The sequence below is a fragment of the Euphorbia lathyris genome, chromosome 2 (assembly GCF_963576675.1).
Source record: "Euphorbia lathyris chromosome 2, ddEupLath1.1, whole genome shotgun sequence".
In the NCBI taxonomy this organism is placed as follows: domain Eukaryota; kingdom Viridiplantae; phylum Streptophyta; class Magnoliopsida; order Malpighiales; family Euphorbiaceae; genus Euphorbia; species Euphorbia lathyris.
In genome coordinates this window covers 68,365,671-68,383,560 of record NC_088911.1, presented here as the reverse complement: position 1 = coordinate 68,383,560, position 17,890 = coordinate 68,365,671, and the positions used below count along the sequence as shown (strand labels likewise).

General features: G+C 39.2%; 1 protein-coding gene across 1 annotated transcript; it reads right to left on the bottom strand.

Moving 5' to 3' along the window:
* Positions 1-377: 377 nt before the first annotated feature.
* On the bottom strand, positions 378-2,566 carry LOC136218534 (chitinase-like protein 1). The gene is made up of 3 exons (XM_066005468.1): positions 2,059-2,566; positions 1,814-1,973; positions 378-1,003 (listed from the first exon to the last, which is right to left on the bottom strand). The coding sequence occupies exons 1-3, from the start codon at positions 2,450-2,452 to the stop codon at positions 586-588; spliced, it is 972 nt and encodes a 323-aa protein (XP_065861540.1). The 5' UTR covers positions 2,453-2,566; the 3' UTR covers positions 378-585.
* Positions 2,567-17,890: the final 15,324 nt, after the last annotated feature.

Sequence of the window (17,890 nt, the reverse complement as noted above, 5' to 3'; positions counted from 1 at the left end):
CGACAATTAGACCTGCACTGTTATATGGTACAAAATGTTGGGCAGTGAAACACTGTCACATTCATAAGATGTCAGTGACGGAGATGCATATTTTCCGATGGATGTGTGGTCATACGAGAAAGGATCGGGTGAGGAATGAAATAATTAGGACAAAAGTAGGGGTTACATATATTGAGAATAAAATAAGGAAAATCGACTAAGGTGGTTTGAACATGTAAGACGAAGAGAGCTTGATGTGCCGAATAGAATAATTGAAGAGTGGAAAATGATGCAATAGTGAGGAGTAAGGGAAGACCTAAGCAAACTTGGAAGATGGTGATTGAGAGTGATATGCATTTATTGGGGATTGAGGAAAATATGATATTGGACAAGAAAGAAGCAAAGAATGAAAATGTTTTAGTTCATCTGTTCTCAAATTGAAGTACGAAGGATACAATACATAATAAATAACAAATTACAACAAATACTTTTAAGTAGCCATTCTACACAAGACAAGACACATATCCATTAACATATTAAGGCTGGAAAACATCATATATTGTCTTCATTTACGGATTGGATGGATGCACAAGTATAAGAATTTGATCAAGAAGATGCAGAAGGAGTTGCAGTATTTGGATTAAATGCTACTTGCTCTGCACAAGACACATTTTCACTAGGCCCTGCCTCTTCTCTTCCTACACCCAACAAGTCCAGGTAATACAGATAATGCGATATGATATTGTTCATCGCATCAATATCCCCCTGCCCACAAGTAAGTTCCCCATACAGAATATTCATGGTTGTGCCAAAACCAGGAATACGCTTCGACAATGTGTCGTTCTTTGTAGGTTTCCACATCCCCACGAAGGCCTCATGTGCCGACGGCTGTGATTTCTTAATTGGGGTCATCCATCTCCAGATTGCAGCCTGGAAGGCCAGGGTAGCGTTTTGCTCTATGTACTCTGGATGGTTCAACAAATCCACCTTCAGGGCTTCTCCGGTAGCTCCATAGTTGAAGTTCCTACAGCATCAAGTATGATCCTCAGGGTACAACACCATCTATTTACAGACATGATTACCATTTTTCTAGCATTTATTCATATATATATATATATATATATATATATATACATACATACAATGTAACACATACATAAAATAACCACCCCAACTATTACACGTTCCATAGCAAAAACATCAACATGAGAAAACCTACGAGGTAAGATAACAAAACTTTCATTGGATTTAGAATATCCTATCCTATAGCAATTATCTTTTCCATTACTGATTATACAGAGCACATAAAAGGAATTACAACTTTGAAAATCATGCATAATCTCATCAATGTTAATCTTGTAATTGTGACAGGAATCTGTAAAGTTACCGAGTCCTATTAATCTTGTAATTGTGACAGGAGTCTGTAAAGTTACCAAGTCCTAACTCTACCCCAAAGGGAAGGATTGCCTTAAATATATCATGCACTCCGCACACCATATATAAAACGTGAAGAACGTTGAATTAGGGCTTAATTACATCAAGATCCCCCAAACTTGGTCCAAAAAAAAAAAAAAATGTTTGGCTCCTCCTGAACTTGCTTAAAGTGACAAAGTAAGATCAAATTGAAAGATAAGAGAGGATTTGGACAAATTGAAAGATGTATCACTTTAAGCAAGTTGAGTTGAGGGGGTCACTTTAACCAAATACAATTGAGGGGACCAATCGGCTTATATAGGAGGCTCATGATTGAATTAGAGAAGCTAATACTATGTAAAGATATAAACGATCCAATATGAGATACTTAAGAAAGTAATGTAGAGAAATGAAAAAATACCAATAGATTGGCAAAGCACCACGACCATAGTAGTCAGCACCGGGAGAGCAAGGATAGGTGAACTTGTAGGAGTCATCACAATATGACTGGCTAGGGCTCATTTCCCTGCTGTAGCATAGACCATAGGCCAATGGTCCTCCTGTAGCCACTCCATAACCACCTGAAATTAGCAATCTCACTTGGTTATATAACTAGTTTCTTTTGGATTAAGGTAAAAAAAAAAAGAGAAAAATCCAAACACTAACAAGAGGTTTTGCTGCCAACATGGCCGAGGAAGGCTGCAAGTTCCTTCATCTGCATAAGCTTGCCGCCAGTGGTCCCAAAGCCGAGGGGCTGATAAATGGCGGCAGCGGTGATGAAAGATTGGTAATCCCAAAAGCCAACAGCATGAGCGACGGGAGTATTTCTCTTGGAGAAAAGATTTTCAAATTGGTAGGTCTGAAATATATCTGAAATGGTCTGATTGCAACAGTATATTGACCAATCTTTGCATTCCCATCCTCTAGTACACACTTTCTTCCCCTTGACCGTTTTCACAATTGTCTTCTCTGAATCATCTCCATTAGCTACCAACGCCAAACTTGCCAATATGACTGCCAACACTAGAAAAAATCCCTTGCTTTTGTTCTCCATTTTCATTCTCTTCCGCCAAATCAAGACACAAAAAATGAAATTGAAGATGAAGAGTAATTGGTTTAACTTACCAGAAGAATGCAGATTTGTGGATCTGGAGAAGTCCAAAGTATAGGAGAAGAAGAGAGTTGTTGTTGGGTCGTATGTCTTTTTCATCGTGCTTAAATCGGGCGCAAGTATGTCCGAGATGGACGGTTAGGATTAGTCTACAAGCGTAGAGATGCAGGGTGGTTAATAACATACAGGCTGGATGGATTGGAAGTTTAGAATCTTTCACCGACACACAGGAAATCAATGGTAACAAGTTTGTATTACGGGGTTTTAACCAAATTATACTCCCCTCCATCCCTACTTCACTAAATCGCAACATAAATATTTTTATAAAAGGACTAATTACTAATCTAGTTCATTTGAAGGGTCATTAATATATTTAATCCACTTTGTTTCCATCTCATCAAATTAAACACTTTTATCCACTTTGGACAAGAATATCCTTATTTCAATTCATCTTCTTCCTTAGACTCTCAACGTTTTCTTCGTCATCCCAAACCGACGAAAAGACGGTGGTTTATAGAGAGAAGAGATTATGTTTCGTTCAATCTTTAAAGAATTAGTGTCTACGGAAGAAGATTAGGATGGAAAGCTCAAAAAATGAGAAAGAAAAAGAAAATCTAACAATTGAACTGCTGCAATGTCGCATTTGTGACGAATTCGTCACAAATACGACAACAATGGAGGAAAATAGAGGAAATTGAAACGATACCGTCACAGATGAAGAAAAAGGAAAGACCAACGAGAAAAGCAGGTGTATAAGCTAAAAACATATCATTTCTACGAAAAATTGAACATAATACTTCAATAATCTCAAAAATCGCTAACGATTGGTATCAAAAATTGAAGAAGAAGAAGAAGAAGAAGAAGAAGAAGCGGGAGCAGGAGCAGATGGATCGATCGAATAGAATTAAGGATAATTTTATCCAAAATGGATGAAAGTGTCTAATTTAGTGAGATGGAAGCAAAGTGGGTTAGATATGTAAATGAACCTCTCTAGTTGGACTAGATTTATAATTTGCCCTTTATAAAATCCATAGCTTATTTTATTTCTTTTATATTCTGCGGACCGCAAATAATCCATAGAGCAGTTTTTTCTTTTACTTTTTTAATAATTATTTCGTAATATATCTCGATATAAGTAATTAAAAAATTACAATTTAAAAATACATTTAAAAAGCTTGAATTTATGTTTTTAATATCATATGCCGTGATAAAACAATAATAAATTGCGTGTGATTGAAATTATTTTTGTCACAAGGACAAACTTTATTCACAATCAACTTCACAGTGTTATTCTCTATAAATGATTTCATGATCTTTCAATGGGATAGACAAAGCTCTTATATTAATTTCCACGAATGAAACATAAAAACATCATATAAAGAGACAGATCACAACTACTCATATATGGATAAAAGAAACTATAAATAAAAAAAAAAACTATCATACTTTATAATACGTCAATTAAAAACTTATTCAATAAAGAAAAAGCAAAATATAATAAATGATTGACTTATTTTCCAGTTAAAAGTAAAAAAAAAAAATCACAAAATCTGAATAAAAAATATGAGAATTTCTTGAAGGCTAGGATGTCCGCTAATCCATAAAGCAGTCATTTATTTTCTGTACTTTTTATTTTAATAACTTTCTTGTTTGAAATTTTTTTATTTTTTTATTTATGTAAATGGGAAAGGTGGAAATCCTTAAATAATTTATAGGAAGAGAAAGTGGGAACTCAGTTTATAAAAGTGGGTTGCTATATACCGCAAAGATTATACTTTCCACCGTACCTTTTTTGACAATTTTGCCCTCCTCATAATTTCAACTCAAAAACTCAAAACTCTCAAATCCTCTCTAGCTTTTTTTATTTCCAAAAAACCCGACCTAAAACGACATGCCGCCAAAGGCAGGAGCGGGTAAAGGCTTCATGAATGCTCCGGTAAGGTTTTTTTTTTAAATTACTCCGAAATCACGGGTTCCGTCTCCGAATCGGAGGCGGAACCCGTATGAATTTTGCCTAAACGGACGGGTCGTGCCGTTTCCACCACGGGTGGAACGGACGAACTGTCCGTTCCACCCGTGGTGGAAATGGCACGCGCCGTTCGTTCCACCGTACGGTGGAACGAGAGGCGCACTCATTCCACCGTACGGTGGAACGAACGGCATGCTCGTTCCACCTTACGGTGGAACGAGCGGCGCATCCGTGTGCGCGCTGCCCGTTCGGCCCAGCGGTCGAACGGTTGCGGCGCTCTGTTTAGGCAAAAATGGGCCCGGAATTTTGTTTTTTTTTAAATAACTTCGTTCGACCCGACCTATGGCAATGCCAAATTATTAAAAAACCGAAAAATGAGAAATTGAGTATATTTAAATAAAAATACGTTATTTGCTTATATATGTAAAATGTTTTTGGTTTTACAGGCTGATATTGTTGAGGCCCATTCTGGATGAGACATACAAGGTCACGTGTTGTGACTGCCTCTGCCCGGAGGGAATGGGCGGAGCAACGGACAGAGCAGATATTGATGGGGGATGCCCATAGGGCACAGCCTGAGGAGATGACGGATGTTGTGGAGATGGACGGAGATGACTCTATGCCTCCTCAGAGTTCATCCTTTGTGCGAGTACCTACTAAGACCATACCGAGGGGTCGTGACGGACGTTTTGCTTCTACAGCAGGGTCGTCTTCGGGTGAGAAATTTAAATTTAATTATTATTATGTGATTTATTCGTGATTATTATAAAATATACGAATATTCTGAAATGAGTTTACTGTAATTTCAGGTAGCAGCAAGCGCTCGAGGAGTGATGGAGAGGATGACTGGATCATGAAGACCTCGGTTCTTGGGGGCCCATCTGATGGTCTTGTGATCCCGAGCTTCCTGGGACATATTGCCAATGCTATCTGGAGCGGGCAGGATAGGGGCCTCCTTAGGTGTCAGACACGATCAGTATATTGTGGGAAGCTGTGTGTATGGTACGGTGGTGCTTCTAAGCAGATCCATAAGCGTATAGAGTCAACTGGATTGTCCCATTTACCCAATATCATGTATGGCCACATCGATGCGCCCCTGATTGCGGCTTTTGTGGAGCGGTGGTAGCCAGACACGTCATCATTTCACATGCCGTTTGGTGAGATGAGCATTATGTTGCATGATGTGTGGCAGATTTTGCGCATCCCCATCGATGGGGCTATGGTGACTGCTGATGCGAATGTTGAGGAGCTTCAGTCTTGTGTGATGGAGTTGTTTGGTATGACTCGGGAGGAGTTGCAGAAGGGTCACTACAGTAATGGCGGTATACGAGCGGCTTCCGTCCTGGATTATTGTTAAGGAGATCGGATTCCTGATGCACAGGCTACTGCTTGGACGTTTTTGATGCTCGGTTGCACATTGTTCGTGGACAAGAGTGGGGACTGCATTCAACCTTCTTGTCTGTTGGAGGTACATGACTCTATAGCTGGAGCCATTGGACTCTCGTGGGGCTCAGCTGCACTAGCATATCTATACCGTCATCTAGGTATTGCTAGCAGAGGAGACTGCGGGCAGATCACAGGTTGTCTGACACTGCTTCAGGCATGGATTTATAAGTACTTCCCGTGCTTCAGGCCTCAACGGGAGGGAGTCACATTGGATCCAGCGATGCTGAGGGCTTGCATGTGGCCATCTATACCGTTGGAGAATAGTGGGGATCGACTGAGATCATATCGCGTCCGGCTTGATAGATTGACTGCTGATGAGGTACAATTTCAATTTAATTAAATAAACCAAATTCATTTACTTGTATTATTTGTATGTTAATGTTGTTGTATACGTCTGTAGGTGATGTGGATGCCGTATGGTCATGATGTCATTACGCATACCCCTAGGACGATATACGCCGGATGGATACGTTACAGGGATGTGATCGAGCCGTACATGCCGGGGAGATGCCTTCGCCAGCTAGGTTACGTGCAGACCATACCCCGACCGATCTTGAGGCCGTTGAAGTCCGTACGTCCTTGGTCCAGCTTGAAGTATCGGGTAGAAGTGCCCACCGACATGGCAGAGGATCTTTGGACCTCGTTTCCTGAGGCGGGCATACTTATATTGTCTCGGTTCACTCTTGCACGGACTCCTTCGGACTGTGAGGAGCAGTACATGCCGTGGTACTACCTGCATTCACACCCTCAGCTACTACCGGATATGCCTGCACCCGGACCGGTTATTCATACTCGCTCGAATAGCGAAGTGGTAAGTAATTTAAATTTTAATCAATTTATTTGCAATTATCAAATTATATTAAAAGAAATGATATTTATTCATTTTGGGTTATTATTTTTTTTTGCTAGTGGGTTAGCCGTTGGGCTAACTGGGGAGAAGGTGCATTGGCCGCGATGAACCTTCTTGATGAGGATGTTGCGGCTGAGTGGCAACAGTCGTACGACCAGATTTTGGATGCTTGGAATTCGGCCAAGTGATTTGTGGTTGTATTTTTAGTACTTTTTATTATAAGTATATTTACGTTGGCATTCGGATAATATCTTTACTATGTACTTTGTATTTTAGTACTTTAATGTTATAAGTATGTTGTTTATTACCATTTGTTATCCAGAATCAATCAGAATCAATCTGTAACGCATATAAAGCTAACTGTATCAATCCAGATCAATACAGAATCAATACAGACACAACCTATAACTCGACTGAACAAAACTGAATCAAAACAACAACTGTTTGTTATCCAGAATCAATTAGAATCAACCTGTAACGCATATAAAGCTAACTGGATCAATCCAGATCAATACAGAATCAATACAGACACAACCTGTAACTCGACTGAATAAAACTGAATCAAAACAGCAACTGCTTGTTATCCAGAATCAATCAGAATCAACTTGTAACTCATATAAAGCTAACTGGATCAATCAAGATCAATACAGAATCAATACAGACACAACCTATAACTCGACTGAACAAAACTGAATCAAAACAGCAACTGTTTGTTATCCAGAATCAATCAGAATCAACCTGTAACGCATATAAAGCTAACTGGATTAATCCAGATCAATACAGACACAACCTGTAACTCGACTGAATAAAACTGAATCAAAACAACAACTGTTTGTTATCCAGAATCAATCAGAATCAACCTGTAACGCATATAAAGCTAACTGGATCAATCCAGATCAATACAGAATCAATACAAAATCAATACAGACACAACCTGTAACTCGACTGAACAAAACTGAATCAAAACAACAACTGTTTGTTATCTAGAATCAATCAGAATCAACCTGTAACATATATAAAGCTAACTAGATCAATCCAGATCAATACAGACCTAATACAGACACAACCTGTAACTCATATAAAGCTAACTGGATCTAAGTTGAACCAGTCTTGTCCATTGTGTTGTCCTAGCTACATAAATGCGATCCCACCCTTCAACGCTACGTTCATGGTGTTGTTTCCACCATTCTAGTACATGGGGGACTGGAAAATTAGGAGATAAATTTAAACGAATATAGTGGCGACAGTGCGTACCCAAATGAGCTATGCAGATCTCTCGTTCTGGTCTTGTAGCAGTGGAAGGGGCATACACTGGTAAAACAGTACCACAAAAACTAGAGTTAATTCCACCCAGGTAACCGAAAAACATTACAGCAGCATTGTACAATGTAGCAATCAGAAACAAGTTATCATAAACGAGCATCCAATGCTCCTGCGAACAAGCTCCACCGTCCCAACTGATTTTATTAATTGCTGCATCAACACCGTCAATTAACACAGATTCATACCGAAAACGGTTAGCAATTACTTCATTCCTAAGGTGATGCCTAACTGATTGCCACTTCTCTTCGGTGCCCAAAAATGTAAGAAGAAACAACACGGAAGCCACAATTTCCATCACCGACTACGTCGCAATATGTTTCAACGTAGGGCTTAATGATCCCAATTATTTTGTCAGAATGAACAAAATCATTAACTTCATACGTATTTCCATCTGCATTGAGTGAAATAAGATATTGTAAACTGCACATAACTTATGTTAAGTGTAAATGAATTAGATATTGCAAAATTGTATTACCTGAGGATGCAAAATTATGGACAGATGATGAAGAGCTTTTCCTACCACTTCTACCACGGCTCATAGACGAACTACTAGAACGAGCACGTCCACGCCGAGTTTCGTTGTACTCCCAGGCACTAGGCATACGTTTTGTAGATTTACCCGCCTTCGGTCGTCCTCGAACGTTAATTTTCACATCAGGTTCGGTGTAATGTGCTTGATCAGGGTGTAGTTGATCATGTATAAGTATTGAAATGTTCCGCACCAAGGTTGGGTCACCTTTAGAGACCTGGTCGACTAAGGATTTAAAATATCTCTAATCCTCTGTCTGATCATGACACCCTTCAGTTTCATGAGTCTGACCATAATTAATCAAAAGTGTTCTCCAGAACACATGAACCCTCTCAACACTGATCATATCGCCAGACTCATAAGCTTGTTTGATCTCGCATGCACATGGTATCTGATGAGAGGTTCTCAATACACATCCACAACGCGCATTCACTTCATGGCTCAAACTTCTCATGCGAGCTAACTCAACATTGATCAGTTGCATGCAGTAGTGTGAGACTTTGCATACCATGTAGTTAAAGGGGAATCCGGAGTAAAAGACTCCTTTACGAAGCCTGGACTGCTCAAGCATGTACCTAATAAGAACATAAACATACTATCAGTTGACTGAGATTTACAAATACATGATAAGAATACAAACATCTTCCAATAGAACGTATTGAAAATACCTGATATTAGTTGCCTAGGCTTCTATCTGCTTGTGAACCTTCTGCCATACCGTATCCAGCGATCCTGTGGCTGTATTGAGCCATTGCTTTAGACTCGCATGTTCGCTCTCCACACGACAAGTGGTTGTGTTGCCAAAATGTAAGAAATTTTTCGTCCATGCAACATCAAACTTCTCCTTATGCACCAACCACGTCTCCTCAACGTACGAGATAAGAGTTTGGTACCTGCTCATCGAATCCTGCATCTTGCCCAGATTTTCCTCGTACTCCGCAATGGATAAAGATTCAATTAATGTTCTCCATTTTCCATTCTTGAATTTACCGGCAATTGATTTGTCTCCCATAATTTTGTACGCCTGATCTTCTACATCCTTGTTTATATGCCAGGTGCATAGTAAATGTGCTGTATGTGGGAAAACCTCCAGAATCAGTTTCAACAACCCCAACTCCCTATCACTAACGATAACAGTCGGGTTGAGATCAAACCCAATCAAAACCCTCAGCCGCTGCAGGACCCAACGGTAACTTCCTTCAGTCTCATCTTTAATGATGGCATATGCGATCTTGAAATTGTTATTGCAAGGCGTCATCCCAACAATTTCAACAAATGGCATTTTGTACTTGTTGGTTTTGTACGTTGAATCAATGCCGATGTACCAGTGATAAGTCCTGAATAAATCTACTGATTCTGGATGTGCCATAAACACATGTGTAATCACGCTAGAATCACCCTCAGTTTGCGTATAATGAGCATACTTGTTCTTGAGAGCAATATGATAGAACTGACTAGCCAAGTCTCTACCTTCGAACCCATCCTTCCTCATCTTATCTCTATAGTTGTAGACGTGTTTAATTGTTGGGTTGTCTTCAGGATGCTTTTCTTTAACGGCTGCTAAAATAGCACAAGGCTTTGCTTGAGCCGAACTCATATCACGAACGATTAATTTAGATGCGATACTGAGTCCGCTCATCTGCCGACTTCCCTCTGGATACACACGTAATGAATGATTGTACTGGCCAGTTAATCCAGCCTTAGCCTTTATCCCCCAACCAGTAAGGTCTGACCGTTGATAGGCTTTAATCTCAAATTTACACCTACACACTTTAGTTTTAGTTTTCCGTATTAACCCTGCGTCATCTGTTTTCCCTCTGTAATGTTCACCCCGTGAACATCTCAATTGCTTTTGCTTTCCACCATGTTTATGCGAAGATATTATAATCTCAAACCCAATTCGAATAGCTACCTGTTTTGCCCAAGTAACATTATATTCACACGAAGGGAAAACGGTGTCCGTTATAAAACGAGAACTGTAATCAATGTCGTCGGGTTGCCAATCTTCTAACGGTTCCTGAATATATAAAAAATGCATAATATGTATTAACAATACGCACAAAAATGTTAAAAAATGGCATTCGGGTGCATAATAGGTAGTAACAATACGTGTAAAAATTAAAAAATATAAATTTAGGGCTTAGTCGGGCAGTCTGCACGTTAAAAATTACAATTCCGAGCTTGTTCGGGCCTCATATAGGCTAAACGGACAGGCTGTCCCGTTAAAATGCAAAAGATGGGGCAAATTATGCCTAAAGGGGCAGCCTGCCCGTTCCACCGTAGGTGGGAACGGGCAGGTCACGCTGCTCGTCCGACGGCGGAACGAGCGCTGCGTGCCGCCCGTTCCGCAGGCCGAACGAGCGGCGCATGCCGCTCGTCCGCACGGCCGAACGGGCAGTTCGTCCGTTCGGCCGTGCGGACGGGCGGCATGCGCCACCCGTTTAGGCCAAATCCATTTAAAAAAAATTCAAAATTTAATAAATGAAATTTTAATTTAAATTTATATCGTAGGATTACCTCGTGTACGAAATCATGGTCTTCGGGAATGCTCGGATCCATTTTCGTCCAATTAGGGTTTTTAGGCTTGGGAGAGAAAGAGAGGAAAAAAAGTTTTGGTTTTTGATAAAAAATTATGACAAGGGCATAAATGTCAAAAGGGTGCGGTGGGTGAAAAAAATATTGCGGTATATAGCAATACCCTTTCTAAAATGAAGAAGTTACAAAGAAAGTGGAAAAAAAGGCTAATTACAAATCTAACCCAACTAAAAAGGTCCATTTATATATCTAACCCATTTTGCTTCCATCTCACCAAATTATACACTTTCATTGGACAATAATACCCTTATTTCAATTCACCTTCTTCCTCAAACTCTCAACGTCTTCTTCACCATCCCAAACCGGCGAAAAGACGGTGGTTTATAGAGAGAAGAGATTATGTTTCGTTCAACATTGGAAGAATTAGTGTCTGTGGAAGAGGATTAGGATAGAAAGCTCAAAAAATGAAAAAGTAAAAAAATATAACAATTGAATTGCTGTGATGTTGCATTTGTGATGAATTCGTCACAAATACGATAAGAGTTGTCGCATTTGCAACAAGAGTTGTCGCATTTGCGACGAAATGTGACAACGGGTGTCACATTTGCGACGAAATTTCGATAATTGTGATCGTATTTGTGACGAAATGCGCCAACTGTTGTATTTGTGACGAAATGCGACAACAATGGAGGAAAATGGTGGAAAATAGAGGAAATTGAAATGATACCATTACAGATGAAGAAATAGGCAAGACCAGCGAGAAAAGCAGGCGTATAAGCTAAAAACATACCATTTCTACGGAAAATTGAATATAATACTTCAATAATCTCAAAAATCGCTAACGATTGGTATCAGAAATTCAAGAAGATGAACCGAAGAAGAAGTTGAAACGAAGAAGAAGAAGAAGAAGAAGAAGAAGAAGAAGAAGAAGAAGAAGAAGAAGAAGAAACGGATGAAGCGGAAGAAGAAGAAGCAGGAGCAGATCGATCGATCAAATAGAACTAAGGGTAATTTTGTCCAAAGTGGATGAATTGTCTAATTTGGTGAGATGGAAGCAAAGTGGATTAGATATGTAAATAAACCCTTTTAGTTGGGCTAGATTTGTAATTAGCCCCAAAAAATACACATTAGTTTTTTTTTCTAGTAGATACAATTACTTCTTGTAGCTATAAATGGGGCATTTGTCAATCATTCAAATTCAAAATCCGAACTAACCAATCAAATAACCAAATAAGACTCAAAAGTTCAAAATCAAACATTTTCCAATTTCAGTATTTATGTCTTAGTGTTTTTGTTTAATTAACTCTCATGTCTTGCAAGATTAATTTGCAACTTAGTTATTTTTGTCCTTTCATTCATCGTAATTCTTAGATTGACAGTCAAACATGGCAATTTACTTTTTAATCCTTGGTGAAATGACTCATCGGTTACAAAATAAGTGTAAAATTCACACATTTGGGATTTCGCTATAAAAAATCTCTAGCACACTCGTAATTTCCTTGGATTCAAAAACAACAGAAATATATTTTGGGGAGAAAATCCGTTGTCCCCATTTCGGTATCCCCTTCCATGTCCCTCTTATAAAAAGTGATCCCTTTTAATCATGTGTGTCCCCTTGATGCTCGATGGGACTAAAATGACACTTAGGCGTTCTAAAGATAAAAATAACTTGTGAAACTAGAGCATAGCTGACATTGTTGAACAACTTGAAGGAAACAACTTCAGTTCCCCTTCACTTCAGCTGATGACATGGATACTTTTTGTCTGTTACAACATGAGAGAAAAAACCCATCTTTGACGAACTCTCCCCAGCGCGAAGGTTTCAAAATGCTAGGAGAAATGATCATGATGTTGATGAACAGGTTGGACCAGCCGATTCAAGTCTCTAGAGGTAGCAAGCATGATCCTATTGATTCTAATGTTGCATCTGTTGGTCCCTAATAAGACGGATTTAGTTCTAAAATGGGGTGAATAGAACTAATGAGTAATTTAAACCTTTAAAACTTTTCTTACTCAATTCAATATAATACAGAGGGAAATTTCTCGAAATCAGAGGCAACTTTAATATACTGAGCTTTTGAGCACTTCAATCTACTTAGATTGGTTCTGCTTCTGATTGTTGCACTTAGAGAACAACTCTTTAACAGAGGCTCTAAAGAACTTTAAGGCGAATGGTAGTTAAGTTGTGCACATAATATTCAGAGTGTTATTGTGAGATAGATGTTAGAGCATGGCACTATTCAGTATGAGAAAAAGGGTAATAAAAGGGAAAGAAGTTACTCGACATATTTAAACTGGTTTGGCCTTTTACCTACGTCTAGTCCTCAGAATACCTTCTTCTGAGTTTTAATCCACTACTGGACTCTTTCGGAGGTAGAGCACAAACCTTTTACAAACTAGTCTAAGCTTGATTAGAGTACCTTCCTTCACAACAACACTCAACTAAACCACTCTTTGTTGCCTATAACTGAAGCAACAATAGAGCTACTAAATTTACAATTGAAAGATTATAGATTCATATGTGAAATATGTTGGAACTAATCTCTCTCAAAATAAGGAACATTTGCTGGTCGAGTTTGAAAACTTTGGGGATGGAAGAAAGGATCCAGGAACTACTGGATAATGTCGGGCTGCTCAAGATGTGTGATATTAGAGAAGAATCCTACAGAGAGTTAACACTAGAGTTCTTATCCACCTTCATGTTTGATGAGAAGATCTGAGACCTAGCGAACAAAGAAAAATCCAACTTCCGTCTCGTGGGGCTCAACCTTTCTCTATCGATCAACTCTTTCAATGCCTACCTAGGTTCATTAATGCCGAGGAAATCGGAGTAAATTACATCAATAGTACCTGAATTTTACCCTAATTCACACTTTGATACCTAGATTACATTTTGTCCCGAAAATATATCTGAACTAACGATGACCGGACAATTTAGTACATTTTACCGGTCAATACGGGTTTGATGAGTAAATTACACTAATGGTACCTAAACTTTACCTTAATTCACACTTTGGTACCTAAATTTTATTTTGTCCAAAAAATACACTTCAAGTAAAGATGAATCGATAATTTAGTATATTTGACCAGTCAACGTGAGTTTGACCATTTTAAATTAGAAATTTAGACCCATCATATTAACATATACAATACTACCCTTTAGCTCTACATATATATTAAAGGGTAGTATTATAATTTTATGTTAATTGGGTGTATTGTAGGTCCTAATTTTTAATTCAAAATGGTCAAACTCTCGTTGATTGGTCACTAACCGATCAGATGTACTAAATTATCCGGTCACCTTCACTTGAGTTATATTTTTAGGACAAAAAAATCTAGGTACCAAAGTGTGAATTAGGAAAAGTTCAGGTACCATTGATGTAATTTACTCAGACAAACTTGCATTGACCGGTCATTTACCGGTAAAATTTACTAAATTGTCCGGTCATTGTTACTTCGGGTATATTTTTGGGACAAAATGTAATCTATGTACCAAAGTGTGAAATGGATAAAGTTTAGGTACTATTGGTGTAATTTACCCAAGGAAATCGCAACATCTGAGTACAAGGAAAGCTTAATGGACATGCCATCTAATTTCCATCCTGAAGTTTTCTGGCAAGAAATCACCGGAACAACTAGGTACAACCCTAGTGACTCCAAGTCAGCCTAGATCCTCACTCATGAGATGCGATTTCTATAGAGGTGCCTTGCAACCAGTCTGTTCGGCCGATGTAATCAGAGCAATGTTCCTACCAATGACCTACTCGTGCTATGGTGTATGGTAAACAAAAGAAGAATTAATGTAGGCCATTGGTTGGGACTTCATTTGGCTAGGCAGGAACAAAGAAGCTCAAGCTACATTCTATGCGGACCACTCATTACCAAGCTGGCCAGAGCCATAGGGATGTTCAACCCTTCCATACACATCTTGACTATAGCCAAGAAGATGGAGCCATTCGACTGCAACTCCATGAGGCGACTAGATATATGCAGAAAGAAGGGGAAGTCCTGGGCAATCATCACTGAGGAAGCCAAAACAGAGAAGAGTGGGAAACGCAAAGTGAGGGAGAGCATGTTAAAGAGCAAGCCGTCAGTAGATACCCTAGAGCCCAAAAGAAGGCTGTTTGAAGAAGACCCCTACATAGGTCTATGAAGACCAAATCAAGCTTAGAAGTCATAGTGGGGCTGTTTCTAATAAAACTCATATATCATCTGATGATAACCGAGAGTCGAGAGAAAAGCATGTTGAGAAGAGTGGTGAAAATGAGGAATTGGTGAGAGAAAAGCAAAATTCAAAAAAAAATGAGAGAATTGATAATGATGTGGCCAAGGAGCGAGAGAGTCGAGGTAAAAGTAATTCTGAAATTACAAAAGGAGAGGGGCCATATGCAAAAGGAGAGTCAATAGAGAATAACAGTGTGGGGCGGGGTAAGGCTAATTTCTTTGCAAGGTCCAGCGAGGTTAAGTATGCTTTTTCTGTAAATAAACCTGTCTTATTACTTGTTTATAGAGAAGCATATGTAAGTCAAGCTGATAATGTCCTACCTAGTTCTTGTATTTCTCTTTTGCAGGAATATCAAGATGTCATGCCCGAGGAATTGCCTGAAGGATTACCACCTATTCGGGGCATCGAACATCAGATCGACCTAGTACCTGGGGCAGTCATTCCTAACCGTCCAGCATATCGATGTAATCCTGAGGAAACAAAAGAGTTACAACGTCAAGTGGAGGAGTTACTTGCTAAAGTGTACGTGAGGGAGTCGATGAGCCCATGTGCCGTACCCGTGCTTCTTGTTCCTAAAAAAGACGGAAGTTGGAAAATGTGTGTTGATTGTCGAGCCGTCAACAACATTACGGTAAAATATCGTCACCCTATTCCTAGGTTAGATGATATATTGGATGAATTACATGGAGCTATTGTGTTTAGTAAAATAGATTTGAAAAGTGGATACCATCAGATTAGGATGAAAGAAGGGGATGAATGGAAAACTGCATTTAAAACTAAACACGGATTGTATGAATGGCTCGTTATGCCTTTTGTCTGACCAATGCACCGTCAACTTTTATGCGCTTAATGAATCATGTGTTGCGTGCATTTATAGGCAAGTTTGTGGTGGTCTACTTTGATGACATATTGGTATATAGTAGGTCTTTAGAAGAGCATTTAGGTCACTTAAGGAGTGTCTTTGATGTGCTTAGAAAAGAACAATTATATGCTAACTTGTCTAAATGTTCCTTTTGCACAGACCAAATTATTTTCCTTGGTTATGTTGTGTCTGCTAAAGGAATTAAAGTAGATGAGGAAAAGGTTAAGGCAATCCGCAATTGGCCTACACCTAGTAGTGTGTCTGAGGTGCGAATCTTCCATGGCTTAGCATCATTCTACAGACGATTTATGAGGGACTTTAGCACTTTAGCTGCTCCCCTCACTGAGGTGATTAAAAAGACAGTAGGATTTTCATGGGGGAGATAGAACATGAGAATGCTTTTAATATTTTGAAGGATAAATTATGTTCTGCTCCTGTACTTGCATTACCTAACTTTGAGAAAGCATTTGAGATTGAATGTGATGCCTCCGGCATAGGTATTGGTGATGTTTTGATGTAGGATAAAAGACCAATAGCTTTCTTTAGTGAGAAGTTGAGTGGGGCTGCACTTAATTACCCCACCTATGACAAAGAGTTATATGCTCTAGTGAGGGCGTTGGAAACATGGCAGCATTACCTTTGGCCTAAGGAGTTTGTTATTCATTCTGATCACGAGTCCCTAAAACACCTCAAGGGACAAGGTAAGTTGAATAGACGACATGCCCGGTGGATGGAGTTCATTGAGACTTTTCCATATACTATTCAACACAAGCAAGGTAAAGAAAATGTGGTGGCTGATGCACTATCACGCAGGTATATTCTTTTAAGTTCCTTGAATACTAAGCTCTTGGGATTTACACATCTTAAAGAGTTGTATAAAGGTGATGTTGATTTTGGTGATATGTATCTTGCATGCGGTAAGTCTGCGGTGGACAAATTCTATTTACTTGATGGCTTTTTATTCTGTGAAAATAGACTATGTGTGCCACAATGTTCATATCGAGAATTGCTTGTTTCGGAAGCCCACGATAGTGGACTGATGGGACATTTTGGGGTTCGTAAGACTTTAGATATTTTGCATGAACATTTCTTTTGGCCAAAGATGCGTAGGGATGTCAACAGACTTTGTTCTAGGTGTATCGCTTGTAAAAAGGCTAAGTCTAAGGTTTTGTCCCAATGTCTCTATACCCCGTTACCCGTGCCTACGGAACCCTGGGTAGATATTTCTATGGACTTTATTGTTGGGTTACCTAGGACAAAGAAACGTCGTGATTCCATTTTTATCGTGGTTGATAGATTTAGCAAAATGGCGCATTTCATTGCATGCAACAAAACCGATGATGCTACTAACGTTGCTGACCTTTTCTTTCGAGAGGTCGTTAAGTTGCATGGAGTCCCAAAAACTATAGTATCCGACCAAGATGCTAAATTTTTAAGTCATTTTTGGCGTGTTTTGTGGAGTCGATTGGGTACTAAGCTTTTATATTCTACTGCTTGCCATCCTCAAGACAAACCGAGGTCGTTAATCGAACTCTTAGTCAGATTTTGCGTACCGTGGTTGGGAAAAATCTTAAGAATTGGGAAGAGTGTTTACCTATGGTAGAATTTGCATATAATCGCAGTATTCACTCTTCTACTTTGTTTTCGC

Bases quoted from the DNA above. Each gene is read 5' to 3' on its own strand.
- LOC136218534 (XM_066005468.1), bottom strand. From the start codon at position 2,452: ATGAAAATGGAGAACAAAAGCAAGGGATTTTTTCTAGTGTTGGCAGTC. The intron at 1,974-2,058 runs GTTAGTGTTTGG...TGCTAATTTCAG, and splicing joins TGTTGGCAGCAAAACCTCTT to GTGGTTATGGAGTGGCTACA. The intron at 1,004-1,813 runs GTATTTTTTCAT...TTGATGCTGTAG, and splicing joins GGTGCTTTGCCAATCTATTG to GAACTTCAACTATGGAGCTA.